This window comes from Linepithema humile, chromosome 1, assembly GCF_040581485.1.
Source record: "Linepithema humile isolate Giens D197 chromosome 1, Lhum_UNIL_v1.0, whole genome shotgun sequence".
NCBI lineage: Eukaryota > Metazoa > Arthropoda > Insecta > Hymenoptera > Formicidae > Linepithema > Linepithema humile.
This window is the reverse complement of record NC_090128.1, coordinates 19,036,551-19,061,250: the sequence shown is the minus strand read 5'-3', so window position 1 is coordinate 19,061,250 and position 24,700 is coordinate 19,036,551. Positions and strand designations below refer to the sequence as shown.

Below are 24,700 nucleotides of genomic sequence, written 5' to 3'. Positions count from 1 at the left end.
GTGTGGCATACACAACTCCAAAATTTTTTAAAGAATTAAACAGGCATTTTGAAAGCCTGTATTTATAAGACTTTTGTCCAATGCAACAATTGTGTCGTGTGTAAGTGCGGCATACGATTGACGCTCGATGAGAGTGTGCTTCAAGAGAACCGCATAGTGATATGATTTTAATTCGCAAAGATCAATATGAAGAGAATCGGTTACTCAGAGAGTAATTTACATCAGCGAGTGACAAGCAATATAGGAATATCGCTTACAGCATTAATGATAATGAATGTGTCGAGAATTGACAAAACTATTGTGAGAACAACTGTAGATGTTTAGGGGATTTTGTACAGGTTGTAAGATGCCAAAAAATTTAATGATACAAAAAGTATCGGATTGCGTCTCACGGGCAACGAGGGTAGAGCGAGTTAAATGTAGAAAGCGACGCGTGCACCGATCAATAAAGAGAAAATTTTATTGCGCAAAAAAATGGGAACGCTACAAAATCTGCGCGCAATATCAAAATTACAATCTTGAAGATATAGATAACTTTTTACAAATGCAATATATTCTGTTTTTAGAACAATAACTATAGAAAAGTTAAAAATAAAAAATATGTGGCATTAATTTTTATTCATTGTATGTAGTTATATTTATATCATCACTTATGTCATATAATATAATTAATTTTTTCAAAGATGTGTTTACAAATAACACACACATTAAACAATAACTGTATGTACAAGACACGCATTTAACTAGTAAATAAAAAACCTATGAATCATAAAGATGATTTATTTATTGGCACAAGAGATTTATACTCTTATTCTTTTTATTTGCTTATCATTCTTGTCTTAAAGAACTGCTTTGTATATACGTTTTTATATATAATTTTATACTTTTCTTGCACTTTTAAATTATTTTCTTAGTATTTTAAGATAAAAAATCTTTTTCTATTCTTCAAAAATCATACATTACTTAATTAGAACAGAATTAATTAAAATTGTTTCCTATTAAAAACGTATGTGTAACTAACCGTATTTATATTATAAAAGTTATTTAATTAAAAATATCTTATTAAAAAATTTAATTAACTTATTAAATAAAAACGCGCCAGTTCTTTCGAAAGCACTAATTTTTCTTTTTATAATTATATAAAAACCAGCAAGGTGCTTGAAAACAGTGCAGTGTATAACTGATGTTTGATCTGAAATGATATAATGTCTTCAAATCTTAGTAACAGTAGCACTAAGAAAACTTAATTAATCTGTAGTAACGGTGAATAATGCGGCAGTACACATTTTACTAAATTACACTTATATTATTTAAAATTTTTGAAAACAAAATATAAAGCTGTAACAAATTTATATTGCTAAAATGCGCTGACAAATTCAATCAAACCGGAAAACTACAATTTATATTATAGAGAACTGTTCGACGTTGTGTATGACACAAGATTTCTGCTTTTTTTTTCGTTAAGAACTGCTGCTAACAAGCAAGCAAGCTGCTTCAAAATCAATACGCAAAGATGAGCGACGAATATAATTCAACGTGGAATGTGATAAATCACATTGAGAAGTACTACTTACCGATTTTCTTGTGTCTTTCTCTGTTGGGCAACAGTCTATCTGTATATGTGCTCTTTTGCACAAAACTACGTTACAACTCATCCTGCATCTACTTGGGTGCACTTGCGATAAGCGACATTGGTGAGTTAGTGACGGTATTCGGGAGGTGGTTTATAAAAATGAAAATTATAACTGTGGAATATTGGTTGCTAATTTTATGGCATGGTTTGCAAAATTTATTTTCTTTTCTGAGTGTGTGGATTGTAGTGGCCTTTACAATTCAACGATATATAGTGGTCAAGTGACCGCTACTTCGTCACTCCTTGTGCACAGTGAATCGAGCGAAAATCATAGTGATTGGACTGGCGGGATTAGCGGTTTTAAACTCAATCCCATGGTTTATTATGAAAAACATTTTGTACACAAATTTAGATGCAAATGAGAGAAAAAACTTAAAGTACTGGTGGTGGACTTTTAGTATCATTCATGCTATTATAACGTCTTTCTTATCTGCAACAATAATAGCAATTTCTAATACTCTAATAGTATACAATATCCGAAAGCAAAATTGTATCCGAAGAAACATGATTTTAAGTTTTTCTGTTTCCAATAAGAAAACACAAAGTTCTGACAATGAAGCGTCCCACATTGAAGTCTCAAAAATGCTTGTTATCATTTCAACCTTATTCATATGTTTACATACACCTTGGAACGTCATTCTGCTTGGTTTGTTATATGAGGTACGTATTAACATTTATTGTTAAAGAAAAATCAGCTATCAAATAAAGAATTATTTTACTTTGGAAACACATTTTACATATTACAAAAAAGTATTAATTAAGTTTTTTTAATATTTAAATTAATTTTTGCTATTATTACTAAATTTTTTTAATGCAATTCATATAAAAACTGTGTAATTGTTTATTATGTTTTGATAACTTATGACGCTAATAATCTTATTTGCAGATATTTAATATGAATTTTGTCATATATTCACATGTCAGCGGTTTGTTATATATAATAAATTATGCAACAAATTTTGTTCTCTACTGCGCAACTGGAAGGAATTTTTGCAAAGAATTAATTTGCATGTTTATGAAACGTTCAGATAGTAGAAGGGAAGATGTAGAATGAAAAATTTTAGGAACAGTGCGATTCATACTTAATCATTCAATTGTTATGTATAAAATAATATTATGATGAAACATGATGTTACACACACACACACACACACACACACACACACACACACGCGCGCGCGCGCAAAATATATACACACATTTTACATGAATCATTAATTTATAATTTTAGTTTATTTTCTAATTTTAAATTGTTTTCTTAGTATATTACAGTAGCAAATTTTTTAAATAAAAATATGTATAAAATTATTTTATTTTTTATATGTATAAACCCCCCCCTTTTCCAAGTTAAAAAAAATTAATTTTGCTGGATCCGTTTCAAGAATCTTGGTAAAAAATGCATTAAATCAGGTCAAAACTTCCCCTATTATCGACATCAGGATTCGTTAGTGATTATATCATACGGCATCTCAACACGATATGAATTATATAACGTGATATTTAATTTTTTAAATTATTTTTTATTAAAAATTGCTAATTGCAATTAACAATGGTGAGATAAAAAAATCTAATTCAACTTATTTCATTAGAAAGTAATCAAAAAGTTTTTTTAATATTATTTAATTATCAAATATATAGTTTCTTTACTTTCAAAATGTATTCTCTGCAGGCAATATTCTATGTATTATAAAATGATATTAATTAACTTTTCCCTAAATTTCAAATTTTATTTTAGAATTCTTAATGTTTAATCGCGCGCGCGCATTATATTTATCAACAACAAGAAAAATATTTTAACACTCGGACATTTACATATTTGACTACATATTAACAAAAGAAATGTTATAACTATTTTTAAATATTAAACTCTCAAACAATATTGAAGAAAAATAAAAATAAAAACATCTGCCTGTTAATTGTTTGATTGTTGAGACATTTACTTTGTTGCATTATATAACAGTTTTATGAAGTTAGAAGTATGTATAGTATATGAATAAAATAGCTACGAAAATACTACGCTTTACTGTTAAGACTATATAAATTCAATTAATATAAAAACTGTATTATTGTTTACATTTTTTTAATAATGACATATAACGATAATAATCATGTTTGCAAATGATTTATGATTCGACCGTAAATGTATCAGTAGTTGGGTATTTGTAGCAAATTTCAGAACAAACTATGTTGTTTATTGTACAACTGAAAAGAATTTTTCGCAACGTCTACCAGTCGTTTAGACATTAGAAAAAACGAAGATGTCTTAGAGATGCAAACTTATGAGGAATGGTATGATACTATCGTGCAATTATAATGATAAAACACGATGAGGCATAATTATCGTATAATACTTAATTGTTTCAAAACGATATTTACGAATAACGCTCATTAAGTAACACATGTGTTACATATATATGTATTTTTATTTTTTGATTTTATATAATAATTTTTTTTTTTACTTTATAATTTTTTACTTTATATTTTAGTAATCATACGTTGCACGACTAAAACAAAAATTAATTAAAGTTATTTCGAATTAAAAATATATGTGCAATTAACAAGGTTTGAGTAAAAAATTTAATTAACTTTTTCTACCACTTATAATTTAACTAACTTTTCCACACCTATTGTATGTGTAACTCACCGATTCTCACGAGAGCTCGATGTCGTGCATAAACGACAGCAAGAATTTTTAATTTAAATATAAATTTTAATTTTTTAATAATGTAAATAAAGTCTACTTTAATCCAACAGACAAGCTTGAAAATAGTACAGTGTATAACTGACGTTTCATGTGAAATTATATAATGTTTTTAAATGTTAGTAACAGTAACATTAAGAAGGCTTAATTGATCTAACGGTGAATAAGCAGTACATATTTTACTAAATTTCACTTATATTAATTAAAATTTTATTAAACAAAACACAGAACTGTAGCCAGTTTTCCAATCGTACGTATCGACTTTATATTGCTACCGTTGCTCTGACAATTTTTCAAACAAAGCGGTTTATATCTACCGTTTTATAATCAAATTTATAATAACAACGGAATTGTTTAACATTGTTTATAACATAAGGTTTTATCCACTCTACGTTTTATTAACTTCAGACATTTTCCACTTCCTTTCTCATTAACAACTGCAGCTAACAATTCAAAATCAATCATAAGGATGGACGCCGAATATGATACAATACCGAAAGTGGTTATATATATTAGACAATACTGCATACCGATTTTCTTGTGTCTTTCTTTGGTGGGCAACAGTCTATCCGTGTGTGTACTCTTTTGCACAAAACTACGTTACCATTCATCCAGTATCTACTTGGGTGCACTTGCGATGAGCGACATTGGTGTGTTAGTGACGTCATTCATGTTATGGTTGTTTTTCATGGAAATTCTACTTTATGAATTTTGGTTGACCATTCTTTTCATTGGTTTACGATTTTTATTTTGTTTCCTGAGTGTGTGGATTGTAGTGGCCTTTACAGTTCAACGATATATAGCGATCAAGTGGCCACTTCGTCGCTCCTTGTGCACAGTTAATCGAGCGATAATCACATTGATTGTACTGGCGGGATTAGCAGTTTTATACTCTATCCCTTGGTTTATTCTGTTCAGTATTTTGGCGTACAATCTATTACCTAGAGAATATAATACAATGAAACTCTGGATAATAAGTGTAAGCGCCATTGATACTATCATAACGTTTGTCTTACCAGCAATAATGATAGCAATTTTTAATGGCCTAATAATGTACAACATTCGCAAGCATAATCGTATCCAAAGAAACTTGATTTTAAGTTCTGCTGCTTCCAATAAGAAAACACAAAGTTCTGACAATGAAGAGTCACACATTGAAGTCACAAAAATGCTTGTTATTATTTCAAGCTTATTCATATGTTTGAATATACCTCTACAAGTCGTTATAATGTATATCGTCTATGGCAGCGCTCGGAATTAGTTGCACATTTCGGGCCGATTTCCGAGACAACGCCTCCTGTTCCCCCACTACCGCCCGGCCGCTGGCGCCCGAGCCGCCGATAGCTCTGGCTCAGGAGCGTTTTATATTAGAAACAGACTGGATTGTTTAGGCATCTTTTAGGAAATCGTAACATTTTCTTCATTACATAAATAATGTTTATTTTTATTATTACATAATATATATATATTTAATTATTAATAAAAATAAACATTATTTATGTAACAAAGAAAATATTACTATTTTCTGAGAGGTACCTCAACAACCCAGTTTATATCTTATATAAAACGCTCCTGCGCCAGAGCTATCGGCGGCTCGGCCGCCAGCGGCCGGGCGGTAGTGGGGGAACAGGAGGCGTCGTCTCAGAAATCGGCTCGAAATGTGCAACTAATTCCGAGCGCTGGTCTATGGCGTACGTATTAACATTTACAATTAAAGAAAAATCAATTATCAAATACAAAGTTTCTTTACTTTACAAATACATTTTACATGTTATAGAAAAGTATTAATTAATTTTTTAATTTTTAAATTTTTTTTTTATTGTTTCTAAATTTCTTTTAACGCAAACAATATAAAAACTGTGTTATTGTTTATTTTCTTTTAATAATAACTTATAATGCTTATAATCATATTTGCAGATAGGGAATGCGGATATTTACAACCTTTATCCCATTGGCATATTTTTAAATCTTATAAGTTACGGAATAAACTTTGTTCTCTACAGCGCAACTGGGAAGAATTTTCGCAAAGAATTGATTCGCATCTTTACAAAACGTTCAGATAGTACATAGAATGAACGAAGGTATAGACATGAAAAATTTTGCGGAACAATGCGATTGATACTTTAATCATTCAATTGTTATAAGGTAATGTAATGAAGAAACATGATGGTATACATATATTATTTAAATCATTAACTTTTACATTTTTTTTATGATTCTTACAATTAAGTTAATGCGAAAAATATAAAAAATGTCGTATACTCTTTACTAATATAATAAAACTTTATATTTTGTTATAGGTTTAGTATTTATGCTTAAATATACTTGGACAAAAGGAACGGGACTCGTTTGTTAACAATACGTAAAATGAAAAATTCTTGAGAAACGCTTAAACTCTTGTTCACGATATCACAATATAGTATATAAATATAGTTAAGTATAAATAGTTCAATAAGCACGTTAGAAGTACTGAAAGATATTAAAAGTATCAAGATAAGAAAGATGCATACACCGATACAGTGCACGGAAAAATATTGCAACAATTATACGTTCTTCAACTAGTAGATCCACACAAAGAAATGTTGTAAAAGAAATTTTGATTTATTTGTGTGAAACGGTTTGCCTTTCCCGACGCTTGGGCTAGCTCGTCAGAGCCAGGAATCGAGCGAAGAGTGTAGTGTGACACGGCCAAATAAGATTTTCAGTTGATTGCAATAAATAAATAATTTACTGAATTTAATAATGTTTGTAGTTAAAAATGTTGTAGTTAAAAATGTAAAAATATGTTTCATCGATTTGTCGTCACAATGCATAATACTGTAATAATTTTTTACATAATATTGCACATCAAAAAATAGGTTTGTTGCTCGGTCGCCGACAGAGTTTTATATCATTGTCGGTTGCATGTAAATTGTTTATATGCAATCTTTGATAAAGGTAATGATCAACTACCTTTTATTCGCGAGTGGATCGAGTAGCTTGCGATGAAGGGGGTTGGTTCATTTGTATTTCTATTTCATATGTTATATCATGTGTTATAATTTTGTCTGTCTTTGTTAATCGTTGTCCTTAGCAACAGATTAATATAAAATCTCTTCTCTTAGGAACCGTTGTTGTTGTTTACAATTTATCTTCAATAAGTAAACATGTGTAATTTTCTAATGTAAAAGTATTGTGAAAGTAATAAATGTTTTGTGTTTTGTAATACGTTTAAATGTATACGTCTCGTATTTGTGTCTGTCGAAAACAATCGTAATACTGTGGTGGATCTCCAACCGGATAACTTGGAAACGGCGAGTTCTCCAAACATTATATTAATTACTATCTAATTGTTTTTTTTTGCAATAACAAATCTGTTTAATTATTTTAAAATTAACGTATCATAATGATCAGTTTGCCTACTTAATATATCTTATGTGTGTACAAATAAAAATATGCAGAATGTTGTATAAAATAATTAATAAAAACTCATAGAACGGTAGCCGGTTTTCCAACCAACGGCGATATCGAATTTATATTGCTATTAAATAAAATTATATTGCTATTAAAATTGCTATTAAATTAGTTTTGCGCTGACAATTTCAATCAAACCGATACACTGCAGATTGTATTAACAAAAAATATTATAAAGTTTTTCCAGGTTATTATGAATGACACAATCATTATTTCTTTTGTCATTTAGAAATCATACATTACACGATTAAAAAAGAAATTATTTATTAAAATTGTTTCTATAAATTAAAAATGTTTGTATAAAGAAAACTAATAAAAAGTGTTTTATCAAAAAATTTAATTAATTTTTTTTACCACGTACCATATTATATGTCACTCTTTGGTTCTCATAAAAGTCCCGTTTCACACACGAGTGACAGGAAGAATTTTTTATTTTAATCTAAATTTTAATTTTTAATAATGTAAATAAATGAAACTACTTATTGCTGTAGTAAATATAGCAGATAAGCTTGAAAGCAGTATAATGTATGTTTGAGCTTGTGTAATTATATTATGTTATTTTTAATAATTGTAACAGTTATTAAGATTTATTCTACAATAAGTCGTCTATAGCTGTAGGATATATCGCATATCGTATGACGGATATCATTGCGTCTTACCGTTTTACATAAATATCATGTTATAATACAAAAAATAAAGATTAATTGTTGCCACAAAAATGAATAATCTACATAAAGAAAGTCGCAAAAAACCTTTGTCAACTGGAATTCGTGTTACAGTTATATGATATCGTCTATTGTTGTGGTATTCACATTTTGTGCGAACATTAAAAAGTTAATAAATTTGTTCTTTGTCATAATCGGAAAGAATATGAAAGTTAAACATTTTTTTTCCCGACTGTAACATAAGACTTCAGATAATTGGTTGCGACAGCCTGCACAGTACGTTTGCGCCCGATAGCCACATCTGACTTATTATAGAATAGATCTAAGTCAGCTGAACTGGTCTATTGTCATAGAGTATAATACAGCAATACATTTATTTTACTACACTGCACTTACATCATGTAAAATTTTAAAAAACAAAACAACATGGGACTCTAACCAATCATACGGCGGTATTGGATTTATATTGCTACCGTAAAACGCGTCGACAATTTCAATCAAACAGCAGTTTACATTAAAGAACACTGTTTGACATTGTGTATAGCACAAGGTTTTATCCATTCTAAGTTCAGACGCTTTCTGTTATTTTCCTCGTTAATAACTGCTCGCTAATAATTCATTAATAACTCTTGTTAATGACAATTTAAAATTCATACGCAAGGATGAGCGACGAACATAATCCAACATTGAATGTGTTTGAGCACATTGAGAAGTATTACTTACCAATTTTTTTGTGTCTTTCTCTGCTGGGCAACATTCTATCCGTGTGTGTGCTCTTTTGCACAAAGCTACGTTACAACTCATCCAGCATCTTCTTGGGTGCACTTGCGATAACCGACAATGGAGTGTTGGTGACGGTATTCGTAAACTGGTTTAAAAGGATAAAAATCATAAATGAGGAATATTGGTTGAAAATCTTATTGATTGGTTTGCAAATTACATTTTGTTTCCTAAGTGTGTGGATTATAGTGGCCTTTACAGTTCAACGATATATAGTGATCAAGTGGCCACTACTTCGTCGCTCCTTGTGCACAGTTAATCGAGCGAAAATAATAGTGATTGGACTGGCGGGATTAGCAATTTTATACTCAATCCCATGGATTATTGTGAGAAACATAGGGTCCACAAATTTAGATGCAGATGGGAGAAAAAACTTAAAATACTGGTGGAGAATTCTTAATATCATTCATAGTATTATAATGTGTTTTTTACCTGCAACAATAATAGTAATTTTTAATGCTCTAATAATTTACAACATTCGCAAGCATAATCGTATCCGAAGAAACATGATTTCAAGTTTCTCTGCTTCCAATAAGGACACACAAAGTTCTGACAATGAAGCGTTCCACATTGAAGTCACAAAAATGCTTGTTATTATTTCAACCTTATTCATATGTTTGAATATACCAACACACATCGTTTTTTTTTCTATCAACACTGGCGTATGTATTAACATTTTTTGTTAAAGAAAAATCAATTATCAAATACAAGATTTCTTTAAGGATGCATTTTACATATTATAAAAGGCTATTAATTAATTTTTTTTATATTCTAGTTTTTTCTATTATTCCTAATATTTTACCAAATATAATGTTATTTAATATGAAAACTGTATTATTTTTTATAATTTCTTAATGTTAATTGTAACGATACTAATCATATTTACAGATCTATGGTAGATATTATCAGTTAATTACATTCATCTGCGATTTATTATGGATAGCAAATTATGGAATGGATGTTGTTTTGTATTGTGCAACTGGAAAAAATTTTCGCAAAGAATTGATCCGTATGTTTACGAAGTCTTCAGATACTAGAAGAAACGAAAATATGGAGATGGAAAATTTCAATGATTAGTGCGATTATTACTCAATTATGCAATTATAAGGTAATATAATGATAAAGCACGACATCAAAAAATCTAATTAAAATATATATATTATATATTATATATATATTACATATTATGTTATATTATATATTGGAAAAAAATTTTGAAATATTATTTAATTATTTACTATTTAATTAAATACATAGTTTCTTTACTAAAAATGTATTCTCTGTAAGCAATATTCTACATATTAAGAAAGGATATTAATTAATCTTAATTAATTAATTAATTAATTAATCTCTTCTTTAAAATTGAATTTTTCTTTAAAAGTTTTTAATGTTTAATCGTTACATTTGCTAACTATAAAATAAATGCTACAATAGTCGAATACATTTACATATATGACTACATAATAATAAAAAAGTAATTACAATTATTTATAAATATTAAATCCCTAAACGGTATTAAAAAAAAAAAAAAATAAATGTAACTATACTTGTCAAATAGTTGGTTACTAATATTTACTTTATTATATTATACAACATTTTTATAAAGTTAAAAGTTTGTATTTGAATAAAATGCATGCCAAAATATTACGCATTACTGTTAAGACAATATAAATTTAATTCATATAAAAATTGTATTAATATTTATATTTCTTTAATTATGACATATAACGGTAATAATCATGTTTGCAGATAATTTATGATTTGATTCCATAAGTTACTGTATCTGTCAGTAGTTGCATTTAGACAGCAAATTTTGGAATAAATTTTGTTGTTTATTACACAACTTGAACGAAATTTCGCAAACAATCCGGATGCTTACGAAATATTTGGACATTAGCAGAAACGTAGAGACATCAAGGAGATTATGAAAATAAAAGATTATAACGAGTGGTGTGATTAATACTATCATGCAATTACAATTGTGATAAAATACGACGGTAGAATTATCGTATTATATTTAACTTTTCAAAACAATGTTTACATATAGCATTTACATTAAGTAATAAATGTGTTACATGTATATATATTTTTGTTATTTAAATTTGTACAATAAATTCTCATTTTACTTTATAGTTTTTAACTTGATGCCTTACAAATTATATATTACACAATTTAAACAGAGATTAATTAAAGTATCTTTTCATTAAAAATATATGTTGACATTGCAGTTAATGTTGTTTAAATAAAAAATCTAAATAAAATTGTCTTATTAAAAAATTTAATCAACTTTTGTTACCACGCAACATATTATATGTGTCACTCATCGGTTTTTATGAGAGCCCGATATTAGCCACATGAGTGACAGCAAGAATTTTTAATTTATATATAAATTATAATTTTTAATAATATAAATAAAGTCTGCTTTAAACTACCAGACAAGCTTGAAAATAGTGTATAACAAACGTTTGATCTGCAATGATATGATGTCTCCAAATCTTACAATTAGTAACAATAACATTAAGAAGATTAAATTGATTTGGAGTAACGGTGAATAATACAGCAGTACATATTTTAAATTACACTTATATCATGTAAAATTAAAAAAAACGAAACACGGAACTGTAGCCAGTTTTCCAATCATACGACGATATCGATTTTATATTACTACAACGTAAAACGCGCTGAGAATTTTTCAATCCAACCGGTTTATATAAACCGGTTTATAATTGAACAGTTTACATTAACAAAGAATTGTTTGACATTGCGTATGACACAAGGTTTTATCCACTCTACGTTCAGACACTTTCTGCTTTTTATCTCGTTAACAACCAAAGTCACAAATTCAAAATCAATACGCAAGGATGAGTGACGGACTTGAAACAGCATTGAATGTGACTGTGCACATTGATAAGTACTACTTACCGATTTTCTTGTGTCTTTCTGTGCTGGGCAACAGTCTATCCGTGTATGTACTCTTTTGCACAAAACTACGTTACAAGTCATCCAGCATCTACTTGGGTGCACTGGCGATGAGCGACATTGGTGTGTTAGTGACAACATTCGTGACGTGGTTTGAAGACATGGAAATTATAACTCAGGAATATTGGTTGCTAATCCTACATAATAGTTTGGAATATACATTTACTTTCTTGAGTGTGTGGATTGTAGTCACCTTTACATTTCAACGATATATAGTGGTCAAGTGGCCGCTACTTCGTCGCTCCTTGTGCACAGTTAATCGAGCGAAAATTATAGTGATTGGACTGGCGGGATTAGCAGTTTTATACTCAATCCCATTTATTATTATGAAAATAATGTACACAAATTTAGATGCAGATGAGGGAAAAAATTTGTTGTACTGGTGGTGGATTTTTCTTATTATTGATGCTATTATAACGTGTTTCTTACCTGCAACAATAATAGTAATTTTTAATGCTCTAATAGTATACAACATCCGCAAGCAAAATCGTATCCGAAGAAACATGATCTCAAGTTTTTCTGCTTCCAATACGAACACACAAAGTTCTGACAATGTAGCGTCCCACATTGAAGTCACAAAAATGCTTGTTATTATTTCAACCTTCTTCATATGTTTGAATGTACCTTTATGCGTCGTTAATCATTATTTCTACAATAGCGTACGTATTAACATTTTTTGTTAAAGAAAAATCAACTATCAAATACAAGATTTTTTTAAAGATGCATTTTACATATTATAAAAGGCTATTAATAAATTTCTTTTAATTCAAGTTTTTTCTATTATTCTTAACATTTTACTAAATATAATGTGAATTAATACAAAAACTGTATTATTCTTTACAATTTTTCAATAATAGTTAATTGTAACAATACTAATCATATTTACAGATCTGTGGTATATATTGTGTCATAATTCTGTACATCGCCCGATTATTATGGTTAGCAAATTATGGAATGGACGTTGTTTTGTATTGTGCAACTGGGAAAAATTTTCGCAGAGAATTGATCTGCATGTTTACGAAATCTTCAGATATTAGAAGAAACGCAGGTATGGAAATGGAAAATTTCAAAGATTAGTGCAATTATTATTCAATCATGCAATTATTATAAAGTAATATAATGATGAAGCACGACATCAAAAAATCTAATTAAATTATATATATTATATGTTATATATATTAAATATTATATCATATTATGTTTTTTTAAAAAATTTCAAAATATTATCTAATTATTTACAATTTAATTAAATACATAGCTTTTTTACTAAAAATGTATTCTCTGTAAGCAATATTCTACATATTAAGCAAAGATATTAATTAACTCTTCTCTAAAATTGAATTTTTCTTCAATAATTTTTAATGTTTAATCGTTACATTTGCTAACAATGAGATGAATGCTGCAACAGTCAAACACACTTACATACATGACTACATAATAATAAAAGAGTAATTATAATTATTTATAAATATTAAATTCCTAAACGATATTAAAAAAAAACAAAAATAAAAACAACTATACTTGTTAAATATTTGGTACTAACATTAATTTTATTGTATTATACAATATCTTTATAAAGTTAGAAGTTTGTATATGAATAAAATGCCTGCAAAAATACTACGCTTTTCTGTTAAGACGATATAATTTTAATTGATATAAAAACTGTATTATTGTTAAAATTTTTTTAATTATGATATATAATGGTAATAATTATGTTTGCAGATGATTTATGATTCGACCATGAGTTACTCGGTATCAGTAATTGGGTATATACAGGCTGTCCGGTAATTGCTGAAGCACTTGGATGAAAAAGACTAGGATTTTCGTTAATTGTTATTTCAAAAACGTTTTTAAGTTTTAAAAGTGGATTTTGCAGATCCTGTACGTTTTTGCCAAATAATATATCATCATTTACATGAATGGTTAGAAATGCAGAATTATCATTCTTTTTAAAAATACATTTTTCAGTTAGCAGTTGTTTTAAACCATATTTTTTAAGTGTTTTTATAAACTTCTTGTTCCAGCTGTACGATACTTGCTTGAGACCGTATAACGCTTCCTTGAGCTTGCAAATTTTATTTTTCTTTTCTATATATCCTTCTGGTAAATACATAAAAATTTCCTCTTCTAATTCTCCATAGAGAAAAGCGGTTTTTACATCGAATTTAATGTAGTTCCAGTTGCAATGTGCAGCAAATGCAAATAATATTCTTAAAGCAGCACTATCAACCACGGGACAATTTTTCATAATCTATGTTGTTTCTCTGTTCACATCCTCTTGCTACGAGTCTCGCTTTATATTTTCCATCTTCTTTAATCTGAAAAACCCATCTATTTGATAAACATTTCTTTCTTCTTGCTTCGTTAGTATTTACTAGTTCCCAAGTTTTATTCTGTTTTAATGAGTTTTTCTCTTCCTGTATAGCTTTTATCCATTTCTTTCTGTCTTTACTGTTTATGGTTTCATCATATGTCACAAAAGCATGATCATTGTATTTGTTCGGAAATTTTGTATGCCTATTAGATCGTCTTAGTGTTTTTTTTTCTTGTTCTAGTAATATGTTATTGTTTCTTTCTAATATTCTTTTATTTTCATCATTCTTTTCTTCATCTCAAGAATTTTTGTTGATTTCAGCATCCTCTTCATTTTCTCTTTCATTCTCTTCATCTTCATCATCAAAATCTTCTTCGGTGTGCTACACGCACACAGGTTTTATTTTTATTTTTCTTCCTTTCAGTGTGCTTATTTTCTTCCTCATTAAAATGCACTTCTCGCGAAACAGCTGTTTTTCTTTTAATTGAATCCCCTAATCTATATCCTGTTTGCGTACAACCAACAAATTTTACGATTTTACTCCTATTATCTAATTTTTTAAGCTGTCCAAATTCTTTTACATATGCTGTACAACCAAAAATTTTCAAATTCTTTAAATTGGATTTACTACCATTCCACATCTCATATGCTGTTTGTATATTTGTTTTTGTTTGTTATATTTGTTTTTGGACTTCTATTGAGTAGAAACACTGCAACTCTTACTGCTTCTTCCCAAAATATTTTATTTTTCTCTGCTCTTGCAATCATTGCTCTCACCTTTTTAACTAATGTTCTGTTTAAACGTTTAGTTTTTCCATTTAACTGTAGAGTATAAAGTAGAGTATAATTTATTGTTATGCCTTTATTTTTACCGAATTCTCAATTGTTTGCTACAATACTCTCTACCGTTATCACAATAAATTTCAACAGTTTTTTAATTGAATTTTCTTTCGCTTGTGTCAGAAATTCTTTTAATTTTTCAGAAACTTCTCCTTTCTCGGTCGGAGATAAACTGTTACCAAATTAGTATAATTATTATAAAAAATAACAAAATACCTATTTTTGTCCCATGTTTCTAGAGTAATTGGTCCACAGACATCTGTGTGAATGATTTCCAACGGTCGTAGTTTTTTTTCTTTGATCTCCGAAAGGCAATCTTATATGATTTGTCTGTATACATGTTTCACGATTTGAGAGCTGTTCTTCAATTTCATTCTTTGTTAATTTCATCCCTTCAAACAAATTTAATAATTTAATCATGTTATTAGTGCCTAAATGACCCAATCTTTCATGTCATATTTTAGCTGACGTTTTTTTAACAGTTGTCATAGATGTTTCTATATTTTTATTAATTTTAATAACATATAATTTATCTGTATTTCTTTTTCTTTTGAGACCTGTATTTTTATTTTTGCTTATTATTACTTTGTTCTTGTAAAATGCTACCTTTCCTCTCTTTTGCGTTATCGCACTAACCGACAAAAGATTTCTTTTTAAATTGCGTATATACAATACATTATTTACATGAATTTAATTCAAGTATGTATATAACAGTTTTCAATCTCCCGTTTACTTACTTTTTATTTTAATTTGAACTCTTAATGTATACCATTGCATTTATTGCAATCCTAACTTATTTTCTACCAAACTACAATTGGGTGGAAAGGATTTTAACGTCTTTCACATCTTTCACGTTATGTAGAATCTTGCGAGCAAATTTTTTTTTTATTTGTATTTTTATTTTTATTAATGTACACTGAAAAAGGCCTGATGGCAGGCAGAAACGTTTGATTTTATATAAACAGTTTTAACGAATATATCATAACCTTCGCACGAAGAACTAGCATTGTAACTCTTTACGCTCCTATTGATTTTAATTGATTTTGGTAATCACTAGAGTCTTATATATTATTAATTTTAACATTATTTAACTCACAGTTTCTTAAGTCGTCCCTGTCTTCTTAGCTATCATGCTTCCTTCTTTCTTTGCCACACCAATCTTTGTTAATATGTTCCGTCTTTCCTTCAAATTCTCTAAATCATTCGTCATGTGAGACGTTGATCCCGAATCGACAATCTAAACGTCGTTTTTTCCAGTGCTTGTAAGAAAAGCTACTACTTTAACATTTTTTTCTTTTGCAGAATCACCCTTTTTCTTTCTAAAAAAACAAACTTTTTCAGAGTGATTTTATGTTTTACATATTTTACAGAATTTTGAAGAAATTTTTTTTGCAATCTTTTGCTACGTGATCGGTTTTATGACAATTAAAACATTTTATGTCATTACCTTTTTTAATAGCATCTACCTTTTTACATGCGTGCGCAAGATGACTTTTTACGTTGCATTTACAGCGCTTTCTCTCGTCTGTCTTAAACGCCACTGCTTCTTCTTGATCCGACCGATTCCATGCTTCCTCAGCTAGAAGTCTTGCCGTTAAATTCATTATGTTTCGTTCCGCTGATGGTGTTGATTCCCATGTACTAATAAAAAATCTGTAATTTTTTGGCAAGGCTGTTAATATTTTAGAAATTATTTAAGTGTTTTAGTGTCGTTTATTTCTTCTCCTAGACACTTGAGTTTAATAACGAGATTTTTTAATGTTTAGTTATGTACGTGGCCATGTCGGAATCACTTCTTTTTTTATATTCAAAAAATTCTTGCATCACAGCGCATTTCTGATATTGTGAATCTCTCTCATAAATATTTCTTAATTTTAGTCACATTTCATAACTAGTAGTACATGTTACTGTATGTATTAAAGATTGCTTTTCTAAAGTGCTTGCAATAATTTGTTTTGCCTTGGCAATTTTCTTTTTCCATTCCACTGCTTGTAGTTGCATAGCTGTTGGTTCTAATTGAATAATGTCCAGATCTGCTGCTTCCAAATGGATTTTGATTTGGAATTTCCAGAGGGGATATCCGTCTGCATCCTTCAACTTATCGATACTAACCATCGCTTCAATTGTACTTGATGCAGCACACATTTTAAATTTTCACCAAACAGTTTTAATGTTCTTAATTAATTTTACACTTTATTTTTTAAGAAAAAAGTTTTACTATGCACTTGATACGTGGCACTCGAAAAGATTTTACACTTGATAAACTAGGTACATAAACTGTTGAAAGTTTTAAATTTTTATCGAGTCAGTGGATTTATCCAGTAAAACACATTTATCGAGTAACAAAGAAAAAATGGTATATTTCTACAAAAAGTTAAGGATAAAGTTCCGAAAAGCGTAGGCTTTTTGGACCTCCGTTTTGCTCCAAACTATGTTTTTTATTGCATTTTTGCGCGCTGATTACGAATATGACCATGCCGGTTGGCGACAAAGTCATTTTCAAAGTCAAAACTACGTGAAAAAACTCAAAAATTATCGTTTCTTTTAACATTATTTTTTAAGAAATTGACCAGCAGTTTTGAGAGCCTATATTTATATGGCTTTTGTTCAGTGCAACAATTGTGTCGTGTGTAAGTGTGGCATACAATTGAGGCTCGATAAGAGTGTGCTTTAGGAGAACCGTATAGTGATAATGTAATTTTAATTCGCAAAAATCAATATGAAGAGAATCGGTTACTCACAGAGTAATTTTCATTAGCGGGTGGCGAGCAATATAAAAATTAAGCTTACAGCTCTAATAATAATAAATGGGTCGAGAATTGACCTAACTATTGTAAGAACAATGTAGGTTTAGGAGATTTCGTAACAGGTTGTAAGATGCCAGAAAATTTAATGATACAAAAGATATCGGGTTGCGTCTCACGGACAACGAGAGTAGAGCGAGTTAAATGCAAGAAACGACATGTGCACCGATTAATAAAGAGAAAATTTTATTGCGCGAAAAAACGGGAACGCTACAAAATTTACGTGCGACATCAAAATTACAATCCCGAAGATATAGATAACTTTTTGCAAATGCAATATAATCTGTTTTTAGAACAGTAACTTTTGGAGAATTAAATATAAAAAATATGTTGCATCAATTTTTATTCATTGTATGTAGCATATTTATATTATCAATTATATTATACAATGTGTTTAACTTTTTCAAAAAAGTGTTTACGAATAACACTCACATTAGACAATAAATGTATGTACAAGACTCGCATTTGATTAGTAAGTAAAAAACTTATTAATCATATAAATAATTTATTTACTGGCAAAAGAGATTTATACCCTTATTCTTTTTATTTGCTTATCATTCTTGTCTTAAAGAACGTGCTTCGTATATACGTTTTTATATATAATTTTATACTTTTCTTACACTTTTAAATTATTTTCTTAGTATTTTAAGATAAAAAATTTTTTTCTATTCTTCAAAAATTATACATTACTTAATTAGAATTAATTAAAATTGTTTTCAATTAAAAACGTATGTGTAACTAACCGTATTTATATTGTAAAAATTATTTAATTAAAAATATCTTATTAAAAAATTTAATTAACTTATTAAATAAAAACGCGCCAGTCCTTTTGAAAGCACTAATTTTTCTTTTTATAATTATATAAAAACCTATAAAGGAGCTTGAAAACAGTACAGTGTATAACTGATATTTGTTCTGAAATGTTATGATTTCAAATCTTAGTAACAGTAGCATTAAGAAAACTTAATTGACCTATAGTAACGGTGTGTGAATAATACAGTATATTTTACTAAATTGTACTTGTATTATTTAAAATTCTTGAAAACAAAACACAAAGCTGTAACGAATTCATATTGCTAAAATGCGCTGACAATTTCAATCAAACCGGAAAACTGAAATTTATATTACCAAAAAACTGTTCGACGTTGTGTATGACACATGGTAAAAGTTTCTGCTTTTCGTCTCGTTAACAACTGCTGCTAACAATTGAAAATCCATACGCAAGGATGGATGACGAATATAATCCAGCATTGAATGCGATGGAGCACATTGATAACTACTACATGCCGGTTTTCTTGTGTTTTTTTCTGTTGGGCAACAGTCTATCCGTGTGTGTGCTCTTTTGCACAAAACTACGTTACAAGTCATCCAGCATCTACTTGGGTGCACTTGCGATGAGCGACATTGGTGTGTTGGTGATGACATTTATGAAATGGATAACTAATTGGATGGAAATTACAATTACTAAGGAATATTGTTGGGAAGCGCTATTGTTTAGTTTAAATCTTTTATTTCGTTCTCTGAGTGTGTGGATTGTAATAGCCTTTACTGTTCAACGATATGTAGTGATCAAGTGGCCGCTACTTCGTCGGTCTTTGTGCACAGTTAATCGAGCGAAAATCATAGTAATTGGACTGGCGGGATTAGCAGTTTTATACTCTATCCCATGGTTTATTATACAAAACATACGGTACACAAATATAAATGCACATAAGGAAAAAAAATTTGACTTCTTCAAGATCTTTGATATTAATGATACTATTATACCAAATAACTTATTTGAAAGAATCCCATCGTTTGACATGTTAAACATAACGTACACAAATTTAGATGCAGATGAGGGAGAAGAAATTCACAAGTGGAGCCTTGATATCAATGATACCATTATGACGATTTACTTACCTGAAAACATCCTATTGTTTATTATATCAAACATAACGTTAAACAACACAAATTTAGATGCAGATAAAGAAAAAAATTTTTTTTACTGGTTGGGGATTTTTAATATCATTCATGCTATTATAACGTGTTTCTTACCTGCAACAATGATAGTAATTTTTAATGCTCTAATAGTATACAACATCCGCAAGCAAAATTGTATCCGAAGAAACATGATTTCAAGTTTCTCTGCTTCCAATAAGAATACCCAAAGTTTTGGCAATGAAGCGTCTCACATTAAAGTCACAAAAATGCTTGTTATTATTTCAACCTTATTCATATGTTTGAATGTACCTATGCACGTCATTTATCTTTATTACAGCAGTGGCGTACGTATTAACATTTTTTGTTAAAGAAAAATCAACTATCAAATAGATTTCTTTAAAGATGCATTTTACATATTATAAAATACTATTAATTAATTTTTTTTTAATTCAAGTTTTTTTTATTATTCCTAATATTTTACTAAATATAATGTTAATTAATATAAAAACTGCACTTAAAAACTATATTATTCTTTATAATTTTTTAATGGTAGTTAATTGTAACGATACTAATCATATTTACAAATATTACAGATCTGTGGTACATATTGTTACTTACTTCTGTTCATCAGCCAATTATTATTGCTAGCAAATTATGGAATGGACGTTGTTTTGTATTGTGCAACTGGGAAGAATTTTCGCAGAGAATTGATCCGCATGTTTACGAAATCTTCAGATACTAGAAGAAACGCAGATATGGAGATGGAAAATTTTAGGGATTAGTGCGATTATTACTCCATCATTCAATTATTATAAGGTAATATAATGATAAAGCACGGCATCAAAAAATTTTATTAAATTATATATATTATATAATATATTATATATATTATATATTATATTATATTATATTTAAAAAAAAAATTTTTAAATATTATTTAATTATTTAATATTTAATTAAGTACATAGTTTCTTTACTAAAAATGTATTTTTTGTAAGCAATGTTCTACATATTAAGAAAGAATATTAATTAACTCTTCTCTAAAATTAAGTTTTTCTTTAAAAATTTTTAGTGTTTAATCGTTACGTTTGCTAACAATAAGATAAATGCTGCTACAGTCGAACACATTTACATACATGACTACATAATAATAAAAGAGTAATTATAATTATTTATAAATATTAAACCTTTAAACAATATTAAAGAAAAAAGAAAATAAATACAACTATACTTGTTAAATATTTAATTACTAACATTTATTTTATAGTATTATACAATATTTTTATGAAGTTAGAAGTTTGTACATAAATAAAATGCATGCCAAAATACTACGCTTTACTGTTAAGACAATATAAATTTAATTGATATAAAAACTGTATTACTTAATATTTATATTTCTTCAATTATTACATATAACGATAATAATCATGTTTGCAGATAATTTATGATTCAATTCCATAAGTTACTGTATCTGTCAGTAGTTGCATTTATACAAAAAGTTTTGGAATAAATTTTGTTGTCTATTGCACAACTTGAAAGAATTTTCGCAAAGAATTAAACCAGATGTTCACGAAACGTTCAGACATTAGAAGAAACGAAGACATCATGAAGATTATGGAAATGGAAAATTATGAGAAATGGTATAATTGATATCATGCAATTATAATAAGATAATAACTATTAAATTGATGATAAAATACGGTAGAATTATCGTATAATATTTAACTTTTCAAAGCAATGTTTACAAATAGCATTTATACTAAGTAATAAATGTGTTACATGTATATATACTTTTGGTTTTCGATTTTATATAATAATTTTTTATTTTACTATATAATTTTCTACTTTAAACTTTAGGAACTATACGTTGCGAGATTAAAACAAGAATTAATTAAAATTTTTACTAATTAAAAATGTATGTGCAATTAACAATGTTTAAGAGTAAGAAATCTAATTAAAATTGTCTTATCAAAAAATTTAATTAACTTTTGTTACCACGCATCATATTGTATGTCACTCATCGGTTCTCATAAGAGCCTGATGTTACACATGAGTGATAGCAAAAATTTTTAATTTAAACTTGAATTTTTATTTTTTATAATATAAATAAGTAAAATTTGCTCTGAACTTAGCAGATAAGATTGAAAACATTATAATGTGTGTTGGAGTTTGGTATGCAATTATATTACGTTATTTTAAGTAATTGTAACAGTTATTAAGACTTATTCTACAATAAGTCGTATATCGCTATAGGATGTTGCATATCGTATGATGGATATTATTGTGACCTACCCTTATACATAAAATATCATGTTATAATTTATAAAATAAAGATTAATAGTTGTCACAAAACTAAATAAACTACATAACAAAAGTTGGAAAAAACCTTTGCCAACAGAAATTCGTGTTGCTGTTATATGATATTGTAAAAAATTTCATCCATTGTAGTTAAATCTTGTGTAAATATTAAATGTTAATAAATTTGTTTTTTGTCATAACCGGAAAGAAGATGAAAGTTAAACATCTTTTTTCCGACTTTGACGACTTCAGATAATTAGTTGCAACAACCAGCTTTTTCGCAAAAAATTGATCTATATGTTTACGAAACGTTCAGACATTGGAAGGAACAAGAAACAAAGACATCATCAAAATGACAAATTATGAGGAATAATGTGATTGATACCATCATTCAATTATAATAAAATTATATAATGATAAGATAATAAAATAATCGTAGATATTTAATTTTTTAAAACAATATTTACGAATAGCGTAATGTTAATTAATAAATATGTTACATGTATATAATATATATTTGTTTTTTTATTGTATACAATAATTGTTTATTTTATGTTGAAAGTTTTTAATTTTTATCGAGTCAGTGGATTTATCCAGTAAAACACACTTATCGAGTAACGAAGAAAAAAAGATATATTTCTACAAAAAGTTAATATACAATTCTTTCACACAATTTTAATTCTTTGCAAGCTAAGATTTCTCCTATCACCTTTACTCTAAGAGCGCTCACAGACGTTAGAAGACGTCCTTCACGTCATCGTGAATATAAACGCTACACGTCAGTGCATACACATGCACTCTATTTCCTTGAAAAGGTAAAACTTTCAGCGCTTTATACAAAATGAGATTACCCATTTCAACATCTCCCCTTAATCTCATTTTCTTCTTAAGAAAAAATAACCAAATAAATCAAGATTAAAGAAATTGAATATTAAAGTTTACATATACTGATATAATCTTACTGTACTAACATGTCTCTGAACTTTTTAAATTTAATTGCTCAAAATTGCTCCTTTGTAAAAATGTCTGCTATCTGATCATTGGTGTTACAGTATACAATATTTATATTGTTTTCCTGAACCATTTCGCTTATGAAATGGAATCGCACATCTATATATTTTGATCTTTAATTAAATATTCTTGTTTTAATAAGTTTGATCGCACTTTAATTATCTACTATATACATTTTAGTATTTACAGTTTTGTTTAAGAGAGCCTCTAAAACGTCTTTTAAGTACAATAACTCTTTACAACAGGCAGCAGCTGAAATAAATTCTGCCTCTGTACTCGACAATGCAATGATAGGTTGCTTTCTCGATGCCCAGATTATCGATCCTCCGCAAAATTCTATGACATATCCTAATGTGTTTTTCCTGCTTTCTACATCTCCTGCATAATCTGCATCGCAATAACTTTTAAGTATCTCTATACTTTTTTTATTATAAAACGCTATTTCTAAATGTTTAGTTCCCTGTAAATATTCTCTTAAAATTCTCTTAACATTAATTACATCTACATTAGAAGGTTTTTGAGTATTTCTACTATTATATGTTACCGCAAAACTTAGATCTGGTCTTGTTTTAACGGTGAGATAGAGAAGGCTTCCTATCGCTTTTCTGAAAGAGAAAGATTCCGTCCTGTTACCTCCGTCGTTAGACTTAGTGTGAGTTAGAATTGTTGTATCGACTGCCTTTGCATTGTTCATGTCATATATTTCCAAAATTTTTTGTGAGTAGCTCTGTTGATTAAGTCTTGTGCCATTCTTCTGCTTCTCTATTTCTAAACCTAGAAAAAAAACTTCGATTTTCATTAATTGTTATTTCGAAAACGTTTTTAAGTTTTAAAAGTAGATTCTGTACGTTTTTGCTAAATAGTATACCATCATCTACATAAATGACTAGGAATGCAATATTCATTCTTTTTAAAAATGTATTTTTCAGTTAGCAGTTGTTTTAAACCATATTTTTTAAGTGTTTCTGTGAACTTCTTGTTCCAGCTGTACAATGCTTGCTTGAGACCGTATAACGCTTTCTTGAGCCTGCAAATTTTATTTTTCTTTTCTATATATCCTTCTGGTAGATACATAAAAATTTCCTTTTCTAATTCTCCATAGAGAAAAGCGGTTTTTATATCAAATTTAATGTGGTTCCAGTTGTAATATGCAGCCGATGCAAATAATATTCTTAAAGCAGCACTATCAACCACGGGACTACAATTTTTCATAATCTATGTTGTTTCTCTGTTCATATCCTTCTCTTACGAATCTCGCTTTATATTTTCCATCTTCTTTAATCTGGAAAACCCATCTAC

General features: G+C 28.4%; 2 protein-coding genes and 1 long non-coding RNA gene across 3 annotated transcripts in view; 2 read left to right on the top strand and 1 right to left on the bottom strand.

Moving 5' to 3' along the window:
* Nucleotides 1-17,002, bottom strand: part of mRpL54 (mitochondrial ribosomal protein L54) — a 48,499-nt gene extending 31,497 nt beyond the window's left edge. The window contains exon 1 of the mRNA XM_012372238.2: nt 16,999-17,002. The gene's annotated coding sequence lies outside the window, so the exon portion shown is untranslated. The remainder of the gene's footprint in view (nt 1-16,998) is intronic.
* Nucleotides 855-3,624, top strand: LOC136997101 (uncharacterized). Its single transcript, XR_010887934.1, has 2 exons — nt 855-2,293; nt 2,520-3,624. It is a non-coding gene; the product is annotated as an uncharacterized lncRNA (long non-coding RNA).
* On the top strand, nt 7,220-14,991 carry LOC105675255 (probable G-protein coupled receptor 139). The gene is made up of 5 exons (XM_012372251.2): nt 7,220-7,627; nt 10,121-10,340; nt 10,982-12,870; nt 13,100-13,259; nt 13,934-14,991. Exons 3-5 carry the CDS (start codon nt 12,094-12,096, stop codon nt 13,942-13,944), a joined length of 948 nt encoding a protein of 315 aa, XP_012227674.1. The 5' UTR covers nt 7,220-7,627; nt 10,121-10,340; nt 10,982-12,093; the 3' UTR covers nt 13,945-14,991.
* Nucleotides 17,003-24,700: the final 7,698 nt, after the last annotated feature.